We start from the raw sequence: 10,596 nt of genomic DNA on the forward strand, positions 1-10,596 counted from the left end.
TAGTTCACCACTGGACTGCGAACTGCGACTTCTATAGTGCGAAAACGTAAATAAAACTGCGCGATTGCATCAAATCATGTTGATGTCTTCGGCGCACTATTTCTTCAATCTATGGTGAACAAGTGCTCTGAAGACACCGAGTGGATTTGATGCAATCGCGCACTTTTATTAGCGTTTTCGCACTCGTGAAAACTAGTGCGATAGTCCAGTAGTGAACTAAATGCGCTATATATTTAAGCGTCATTTTTTTGCAAATATGTATTGGTGTCATGTTCTGTAAAGTTGAATTTCGGCAATGATTTCAAAGAAGCCATTTTATGATGACACCACAGACAAACAGACGTAACACTTCGAACATTTTTCGATTCAAATCATAGTCACGGAAACATATTCGCCCAATGCTAAAAGGACTAAGTTTGGCCGACCATCAACTAGGTGGCGGTAGTGAGCAAACGTCAAACTCGAACAATAACGATGCGAGCGCCACGGGTGGGCAGTTGGCCAACTATCATATTTTGAAAATGACCGATAAATCGGTGTACGATGGGAATTATCAGAGTGTTACGTCTGTTTGTCTGTGATGACACGCTAAGGGGCCTTAAAAAAGTGATCGATGGTGTGCGAATAGAGTGTGACGTCTGCTTCTCTGTGACAGAATATTTGAATAGCCCATTAAAATGAGAAACGATGGGAATGGGAAGCAATCAGCTGCGTTTTTGCTAGAGTGCCAGTAGAGGTGCAATTCTGATAAATGCGGTAAACGTGATAACAGTGTGAAGTAACGGCGAAGGTTACGCTATGCGATCGTAGACGGCGCTCGTGTTCCACGTGTTTTTCACATATACAGCGGCGCCGCCTGCACCTATCCACTCGGAAACATCATGCGCAACACGGGTGGAAAATGCCAGTCAGAAAAAAGAAGTAAACAGCTTGAAATTAGTATGGTGGCGTAATAAATTCTCTATTACTGTAATGAATCCGGAAGAAACGCATAGGTATAATGATTTTGTTTCTTATTTGCAACTTTTTGCCCCAAGGCACAAATCGCTGCGATGCGGAACAAGTGCAACCCAGCAATTTTTCCATACAAGAAAAATGGTTTACTTTTAATGTGGTGGCGCCATCTCTGAGAAAAACAAGCTTTGATTTCTTACTATTGGGTAGAGTGAGACGTCTGTTTGTCTGTGTTTGAATAGTCCGTTTAAAAGGGGAACCACAAACAGACGTAACACGAAATTAGTCTAAAGTAACACTCTGATAATTCCCATCGTACTTCGATTTAACGATCTTTTTCAAAATTTGATAGTTGGCCAACTACCCACCTGTGGCGCTCACATCGTTTTTGTTCGAGTTTGACGTTTGCTCACTACCGCCACCTAGTTGATGGTTGGCCAAACTTAGTCATTTTAGCATTGGGCGAATATGTTGCCGTGACTATGATTTGAATCGAAAAATGTTCGAAGTTTTACGTCTGTTTGTCTGTGGGGGAACTATTATAGGGCACTGCATGACATTTTCTCCATCTCTTTCACTCTTACAAGAATTTTGTAAACAACAAGGCCAAGAAACTTCAAAATCCCATACAAAATCAAAACAGTGCCCTATAGGCCTAATCAGGAGACGTTTCAAATCAGCTGATTTCGTGGGCCTTTGACAGTTCTCCTATGAAAATGACAGTTCAGCGTTTGCGCCTTTGTTTGGCAGTTATAAACAGTGTCATACACGGAGCTGTCAACTAAAAAGGCCTATTGGACACGAATGCCAACTTATTGGGTAAAGTGTCTTTAATAAAATATAATAATAATAATAAAAAGGCCTATTGGAAATGGGTAGAGTAAAACGTCTGTTTGTCTGTGGTTAAAGCGTTTGCACCGAGCGAACGTCTACACGGAACTAGAAATCAACCCAAATATAGGTTCTTTTCACTCATATCGGCTCTTCCAATAGAGCTAATAAACTATAGAGGAAGAATGTCGCTGGCGTCGCTGCCGCAACATCTCTTGCTGGCGGAGATAGGCCGGGATATAAGTGTCAACGCGAAAAAGTATGCAGTTTGACAGATAGATACCCGATATGTTTGAGAACGAGAACAAAGGGAACAGCAGCGACATTCGTCCTCTATAGTTTCTGAACTCTATTGCTCTTCCATGCGAGAACCCAAATTTGGCTAAACCGCGTTAAAGCTCTGAGTGGATAGTTTCCTTTTGATCCCGGCAGAAAATTGCAACCCATCGTTAAGTTCTTTCTACCCATCGTTGACTTTCGAAAGTACCCTTGTGGGTTGAAATAAACCCACTTTTGGGTAAACGGCAAAAAACCCAAATTTGGCTTCTCGCACGGACATTATCGGCTAGGTAGCTGCATCTCGCTTTGTTTTTGACAACATTGCGAAGGGGAGAGCGAGGAAACAACCCACTGCTGGGTAAAAAGTTCAAGCGGTTTACTTATTTTTGCGTTCTTTTAACGTATTTTTAGGTAGTCTGTTTTTTCCGTGTATACTACATAAAATCGCCAAAATCACACCTATCGCCCAATTTTGTTTTGGTTTCCTTGTTTTGGCAGCCGCAGCAGAAAGCAAAAAAAAACTGTGCTCGCTCTTGTTCACATTACATACTCAAATCGTGCATTTCCCGCCTGCAACAATCTGTAAAAGGTATATATTCATGAAATTATTTATTTATCGATAATTATTTATACTTCTTTCATCATTTACAGGAATCGAACGAAAGAAATGGAAGAGCACATTTACAACAATTTCAATCCAACGCGTTGCAATCTTTGCTTCACCCGGGCTGTTGATCGTCGGCTGGCGCTCCCGGACCAGAAGGTGCGATTCTGCAAAGGATGTCGCCTCATTGGCTATTGCGGCGAGCAGCACCAGAAGGACGATTGGAAAAGCCACAAGGATTTTTGTCGCGCAGTTACCAAGATCCTTACCCTGAAGAAGATCGACCACATCATTGAAGTGCGGAACGAAAACGAAACGGTTATCGGCGGAACACGGCGCGACCTGGAATGTGCCATTTCGTTGGCGGAATGTCTGATCATCTCCATGCTGCAGCGTAAGCTCCGGCAACACGAGTACACTCTGCTACGGTTCCCCAACGTGTGTCACGTGTGCTTCGAGTACGATATGAGCAAGCTGAAACCATGTACGGAATGCAGCCAAATATTCTACTGCAGCGAGGAACATCGCCTGGAGGATGCCGGAAAGCATACACGGTGGTGCGAAATGTATCGGATCAACATGCTGCTGGATGCAGGTAATTAAAAGTTTCGTTTCAAAATGGATCCATATTTCGCTCACGCTCGTCGTAGATTTTGCTTGAATGTGATAATTTTTGATACAAAAAAAAAAACATACTAAGCAACGTGAAATGGTTTTCCGGGAAATAATGGAAATGTATTTTCGAAGAGTAATAAAATTGTAGTAATTTCCCTTCTTCACATAACTACTGCTGCTTCCTTGACCTGATATAAAGGTCTCAGTGGTAGATTACCATCACTAACTACTGAATTCTCTCTTCAGATTATCCCAACCGACTAGAGGCATTCGGTAGCCCTAAGAATCTTGACGCATTCAAGTTAACTCGATTTCCAGCGAACACATTCGAGCTGGTAAATCTGGCGTACGGTGTCGATATTCCTCGAAGGCCCGAAACTGTAAAGGATTTCAACGATCTCAAATTTGTGTCCAACTATTCACATATCAGCATTATTTTATATGCTCTTAATGTAACATTCATGACCGAGGAACTGCAGACATCGCTTGTAATTTACGTGGTTGGAGCTGAGGATGAGATTGTTTACTTCGACTATAATACGTGCTCGATGATATTCACATTTATGCCACAGATCCGGAATGTGATAATTCACTTCATTGGACCTGCGATCAGTTCGATCAAGGATGAAATCGAACTGAACTACGAGGGTGCACGATCAATTCGAATGCACTATCACAAGGGATTTTTCCACGTCTTGGAACCGCTGGAACAGATGGAACGGCCCCAGATCATCGTAAGCTACAACTGTGGATTCCACGAGCACATCGATTCCAACAAGGACACTTGGACTCACACGCTGGCGCGGTTGGTCCGATTCGTCAACATTCCAATTGTGTTCACTTCGTACACGCGCGAGGAAGCCTGCCAGGATTGTGCAATCATCTACAGTATTGGCAAGCGGTCGATCAAGAAAAAGGAGCTTGTCTTTGTCAAGCGGGCCATTGATAATCCGTACAAGGATTACAAACCACTACGCAACACCGACCACATGGATGGTTGCGACGAACTGTACTATTCCAATGGGTATCTTAGTATGGTGATCAGTCGTGTGCCCTGAGCTGTGATTTTGTGTGTTCGTTTTCGGATTTTGGATCCTGCATTCCATCAGTTGCATTTAAGTACAAAGTGGTAAGTGATGTTTTTTGTTTTTCTATTTATGATGAAATATGTTTCAGTTACTTACAGAGCAAAGCTCTTTATAGTTTTGTGCATTTTTATGAATTTATGTAATTGCTGACTTGATATTCTATTTCTTATGATTGATAGTACATTTACGAATTGCTGGACACACACTTCCATGTGCTTATATTTGTATAAAAGATATCCGAATGCATATATGGTTAATCTGTGTGCACGGCGATCGAACAATTGGTACCACTATGTGTTTAATCAGGAACTTCCTAACGATGAACATCATTAGAATGTGCGATAAGAATGGGTACATGGTTCTATAACATTCCGCCAGAAACACCATTATACCGAACTTTTTTCTTGGGAAAATCTACGCACCCTTTTTCAAACAAAGTTTTCAATGAGTGATGTATCGTACATCCTGGAGCATGGTTGTTGGGGGGAATGTTATAGAATCTGAGTAAACATTAATCAATTGTCCCAAATCTAGCAGAAATTGTAATAAGGAACTGCAACGAAACAGAAATTTAAGCTGCGGTGCGAGCACCCGTGCCAACATTATCCGCGCCATTCAGGTGCTCATCAGAGTGCTGCTTCCACCTTTCAAACACCTCACGTCCGTCCGTTAGTGGGCTGCCATATTTATCATTGAAGATTTAGCCTCGCGGCCGTTGCGGGATGCATTGAGCTTCCGATAGAACTTCCATTCATTTCATTTATTTAGTTCAACATCAAATTCATGATAACACTACATCAACAATTTGCCGCCATAATACTCGATTTGCAGCTGCTGCAGCTCTCCAATGTCGGTCACGCCCAACGCTCGCCAGACCACGCTCCACCTGGTCTGCCCATCGTGCTCTCTGTGCTTCACGCCTTCTTGTACCAACCGGATGGTTAGCAAACACCAACTTTGGTAGAACTTCCATGTTTTTTAGGAACGGCATAGCAGTCCCATTTTCTTGCACTTCGCGTGTTGCAGGCGTCATTTTTTCTCTTCCGAAAGAGGCGGGTACGCTGTTTATGATTCTGTTTGTAACGCTTCGTTCTGTTAGTTTCCTTCGTTTCCTTGCTGCAGCATTACCGTCTATGCGTTGCGTTCTTCTCCTCCAAAATCGCTCTGTACTTCTCGTCGAACTATTCGTTCCATCGACTCCGTTAGACGTATCCGATAGTGCTATCGGATGCGTAGTAGATGAATGCTTTTACTGTATTCCATCAGACCTTTAGAGGGGTCACATCGAGCTCACCCTCGACTGGTAACGCTGCCTCAAGATTCAGTCCATAGGTATGCTCTGGCGACATCCAGTTGCTTCAGTCACTCTAGGTTGAACCATGGTGGTCACTGGCAGTGGTCGGGGGTGATGTTAGCGCCACGATAGGTTTGACGTCGATAACTGTCTCGGTCGTTAAGTCGCGTTTTTTTTTTGCGAAATAACGTCCAAAAGATTAGATGCGTCATATTTCCCTGAAGCTTGCTTAACAGCTGTGATCCGAAATGTATTTTTAGAAACTGTAACCCCTCTCAAAACCCACTGTTACATCTCTGAGACCATCAGAAACCCCCGAGAACGCCTGCGTAACGCCTGAGTAACACCTCTGAAACTTGCCAAAAATCATCTGAAGCTGTCTGAAATGCCCTTGAAATCCCCCTAAAACCCCCTCGGACCGCATGTAACGCACCTGAGACCCTCAGAAACCCCCAAAACGCCCACGTAACGCTTAAGCAACACCTCTGAAACTCGCCAAAAATCATTTGAAGCTGTCTGAAATGCCTTCGAAATCCCCCTAAAACCCCTTCGGACCCCATGTAACGCACCTGAGACCCTCAGAAACCACCGAAAACACCTTCGTAACGCCTCTAAAACTCGTCAAAAATCATCTGAAGCTTTCTGAAATGCCTTCGAAATCCTCCTAAAACCTCCTCGGACCTCATGTAATACACCTGAGACCCTTCGAAACTCCCCGAAAATACCCCCGGAAGCCCCCCCCCCCCCCCTCCCCCGGTGCAACGCCTCTGACACAAACACCACCCACCTCTCCCTTCTGAAACTCTCATGAAATCCCTCTGAAACCCCGCGTGGCTTCTTTTAATCTCCAGGTCACTCGCCCCTCTTAAACTTCTTTGCAATCTTCAAATCCATTTAGGTAAAAACTCTATTTAGGCAGTCCCGAATCGTTACCAAAATGGAGGATCCTGATTACTTAGTGTTGAGAACCACTGGATTGGAGTCTCTCATGCTCTCGCCGTTCTGCGTGCTCGTCGATAGCATTGTAATATGCCTTCGGCCGATGCACAATCGCAGAGATTAATTTAGAAGTTTCGTAACCGCCGTTTTGTATATACGTGTTGTCTTGTAATGTAATTTTATAGTGTAAATAAAGTTATGTTTTAAACTGTTATTCGCTCCGCCTGGGAGTTTAAATAGACAGTCAGGTCTCCCGGCCACCCCGAACTCCAGGACGTAACACTTAGAAAGATGGTTTCTTCGGAATAGCTGTGTGGTAAGTCAAGGGCTTCTAGTTTGTTTCTAATTTGATGCGAAATTTCATAATTATGAAGCACTAATTACAAATTTACAGAAGCTTGTAAATGATTGAAATGCTCAAAAATAAGTTCAACAAGCTGTAACTTATTTCCCTTTGGACTGATTTTGTTCATGTCAAATAGTAATCAAAGACCTATTATTGTGTAATAAGAGTGTGTAATAAGAGTACAAGATTTAATTTAATTTGCTTCACTTATCTTTGGGTTAGATATAGTAGTTTAATGAACGGCAGGGAAGTTTAAAGTATTTTACTAGAAACGCTCTAACTTCATGTTAATCAATCAAGGCCACATTTCTACCTGTTGTAGCTATCTAGTTGAGGAATTAGTGATCGAAATTTGAGAATTTTCGGTGCACTTTATGAAAAGTTACAGCTTGTGAGATTTTTTTAGCGAATTATTAAAATGTGTATGATTTCAAAAATTTGCAACTAGCGCCGCCTAGCTGCAGAAACTCGAACCAAATGGTAATTATTCTGAAAGCCCTTGATCTACCAAACAATATTGCCAAAAAAAAATCAGGATGCTGAGATATATAAAATTTAAAATTTGTTTGCTCTCTAGCGCCACCTAGCGGTGAAATCACGAATCATACGCCCCGTAATCTGGAAGCCCTTGACCAGCTGAACAACTTTGCCGAAGAAACCAACTCTGGATCCTGAGATATATGGGATGAAAATTTTGTTAGTGTTGCATCTGATTGTCTAAGATATCACATAAAGACTGCTATGCTATCGATTTTTAAGATACGTATCCATATTTCTTTTATTTGTCTTATATAGAAATATAGTATAGAGAAATCATGCCTACACACTCAAAACAGATTTGCGGGCTCGGCAAAAACGCGCACAGCCGTCTGCTCAGTAAAACTATCAGCTGATATCCCAGCAAAAAGTGACATTTGTTAGCTGACTCTCAGCAAAACGATTGCCGAAGCTCAGCAATGAACTGTCAAAATTGCTGATATCTCAGCAAAATTGTTGTTTGCTGATTACTTATATATATTTATGGCCAATAACATATTTTTTATTAAACGTATGGATCTAATCATATTGGTGGTTAAATCACAGCGTTCCTATGTAGTTTTTTTCTTATAGGAAACAACCGCTTTGGTCACACGACTATGTCGTTTAATTGACCTTCAGATCATCAGCTTGCTCCTTAACCCAGAAAACACGTCCACTCTGGACAATGGTGCAGGTCATCTTGACGTTTTCATCGAGTCCATCGGGAGCAATCCAGTTGAAGGAAATGCTATTCGGAGCAGTGGCGATCCTCTTGTGGGTGACGGCAGACTAGAATGAAATTAGATGGGGATAATTAGACTAAAGTCGTTAAATTTCTCGCGAAAAAGTGCACGACAAAACAGGTCTCCGTTTGGCATAATGGCATACAGTCGTATCCCATAATGGCATAACAGTAAGCATTTATCATGTTCATGTGTAATTTTTCACATAAATGTCCCTGTTATTTTCAAAACTGTGTCAAATACATATCACATAAACACGTGGTGCATCAAATGGCATTATGCCAAACGGGATATACACCCCTACAAAACGGTTGCTCTATTCACAACCCTACAGATTGGCGACTTGCTTACCTTTTTGATGTTACTGCAGTCTAGAGTTTGGACGTATTCATTAGTGGCCGGGATGTCAAATGTTCCTACCGGGGTTTCACCGACCCGTGCCTGGCACAGTAGACCCTTGATGGTGTCTTGTGGAGTGTTTCCTTGTACGGTGACGGTTACGCTCTCGCCGGATGAGGCTTGCACCTTGTCGAGCATGATTTTATACGGAGCAATCGATTTCTGCGGTTCAGCATGATGGTGAGGGACCATGTCTGCACAGGCTTCCAACGGAGCACCGACCGAGTAGGATAGGGCTGGGGTTGCACACAGAGCGACGGTCAGCAACATACAAGCGTAACGGAAGGCCATCTTGATCACTGTTTTCAACAAAGTGAATAAGATTAGAAGTGTAAAGTGATGATTAGTAATGTTTAGATGGCTAAACAGAGTACCGTCAAGGTACCAGTAGCCGCTCGTCTTCCAATAGCCGCTCATCTTCATGAATCTGATGTTTATTGGCAATAACATGTGCAACCTTCTTCGTACAAATATAATTCGGCACGCATATTTATTTTGAATAGGTATCCGTGATAAATATGAAGTAAAAAAAATGTCCATTGCATTACGATAAGTTTCTGTACCGACCGGGCATCTAACCCGACATCCACAGCATGAGTATTTTTAATTGGCTATTTGGCCATCTGATATGACGGGAAATGGGGTATATGACGAAGTATTTTTTTACCGTAAAACTACATTGTAAACTGCCAGATGTAGGTATATATATTTTATATGATAGCATCATGCTATTAGTATGCTTCTGAGCTGAGATATTTAGTAGCAAGTGAGCATATCTCTTGCAAGTGAGTGTTCACAACACTGGACACAACCTCCGATTTTCCTCACGCTTCTTATAATGAAATTCTAAAAGTAACAATCGATTGGCACTACACTTGAAAATTTGATCTCAATTGAACATTTCATCAGAGAGACTTATCAGAGACAAGTATGAATGATGGTATAATAATTTATATTGTATTATTTCCGAATGAGCCTTTATTTAGTTTTAAAAATTGTTTATAATGTATTTTGAAAAGATTAAGAGGTTTTGTGCCTTTTTGAGAACGATTTCAACATATAAATTTGGAAATCATTCAAAGGGGCTTGACCCTCTTACAAAATTTAAAGTTAAAAATAAATAAATAATTTATATTGTAAATTTACTTTACCTCGAGCAGGTATTTTTAAACATTACACAAAACGATTATATACGCTGAATACGGAAAATACAATAAAACTTTTTTAATAAATGTGAAAGGTTGCTGTCATGGAAGTATGGTATCATATTCACAAAGACAACAAAAAAACATGAAGATATGATTTTTACAGAATTAAAAAAAAAAAACAATTTAATTTTTTTTTTCTATATGTACAGATGTAATAGTTGACATGTTTGCGAGTTACAGTGTCCCAGTGCAAATTGTATCTTCTTTGTTCAAAAATAGAAGAAAAACAGATTTCGGCTTGCCAACATTAAATCGAAAGTCGACAAAATATGATCTGCTGTAATTTTTCTTCACCCGATTTTTAGACTCAGAGCTTTAAAAAAATATCTGATCACCTAGTTCAAATTTCTGCAAACCAGTATTAGGTAATGCGTCCACATTGTACAATGTAGGCCTATTGTAATATTCTTTCAAAACTTACCGTGTGCTTGTTGAACAAGTGTTCACCTTCGAAGAGAATACTAACCACAGATGCACTTCCACAATCAATCGACACTTACAAATTGAACTGACGATAGGCAATGAAGCATTTACTGCGGCGTTTGCTGCTTTTATATGAATCAAAACTTACCAGTGCTCTGAGGCCTACGAACTTAGATCATTGTGTGCAAAAGAAATGTACATAATCTCTCTCAATCCTGAGCAAAATTCTGAAATAGGGTCATCCGGGGCAAGATAAGATGGGCAAGTGCTGTATTCGAGCGCATTTCTTGTAAGTGCATTGAAAAGTTAATGCATTAGCAGAAACAAAATAATAAGTGGCTTATGTTACTCTGT

At 41.1% G+C, this 10,596-nt stretch overlaps 2 protein-coding genes across 2 annotated transcripts; one reads left to right on the top strand and one right to left on the bottom strand.

Annotated features, from left to right (window-relative positions):
• Positions 1-2,239: 2,239 nt before the first annotated feature.
• On the top strand, positions 2,240-4,576 carry LOC109401411 (uncharacterized). The gene is made up of 3 exons (XM_019673963.3): positions 2,240-2,653; positions 2,716-3,263; positions 3,530-4,576. The coding sequence occupies exons 2-3, from the start codon at positions 2,732-2,734 to the stop codon at positions 4,339-4,341; spliced, it is 1,344 nt and encodes a 447-aa protein (XP_019529508.3). The 5' UTR covers positions 2,240-2,653; positions 2,716-2,731; the 3' UTR covers positions 4,342-4,576.
• A 3,389-nt stretch (positions 4,577-7,965) lies between these two features.
• On the bottom strand, positions 7,966-10,391 carry LOC115255616 (putative defense protein 1). The gene is made up of 3 exons (XM_062848749.1): positions 10,241-10,391; positions 8,564-8,902; positions 7,966-8,258 (listed from the first exon to the last, which is right to left on the bottom strand). The coding sequence occupies exons 2-3, from the start codon at positions 8,900-8,902 to the stop codon at positions 8,094-8,096; spliced, it is 504 nt and encodes a 167-aa protein (XP_062704733.1). The 5' UTR covers positions 10,241-10,391; the 3' UTR covers positions 7,966-8,093.
• Between the last annotated feature and the right edge of the window lie 205 nt (positions 10,392-10,596).

This window comes from Aedes albopictus, chromosome 2 (assembly GCF_035046485.1).
Source record: "Aedes albopictus strain Foshan chromosome 2, AalbF5, whole genome shotgun sequence".
NCBI lineage: Eukaryota > Metazoa > Arthropoda > Insecta > Diptera > Culicidae > Aedes > Aedes albopictus.

Excerpts from the sequence above, each read along its gene's own strand:
- LOC109401411 (XM_019673963.3), top strand. The coding sequence starts at position 2,732 with ATGGAAGAGCACATTTACAACAATTTCAATCCAACGCGTTGCAATCTT. Across the intron at positions 3,264-3,529 it reads CAACATGCTGCTGGATGCAG|ATTATCCCAACCGACTAGAG; the intron begins GTAATTAAAAGT and ends TTCTCTCTTCAG.
- LOC115255616 (XM_062848749.1), bottom strand. The coding sequence starts at position 8,902 with ATGGCCTTCCGTTACGCTTGTATGTTGCTGACCGTCGCTCTGTGTGCA. Across the intron at positions 8,259-8,563 it reads ACTGCAGTAACATCAAAAAG|TCTGCCGTCACCCACAAGAG; the intron begins GTAAGCAAGTCG and ends ATTTCATTCTAG.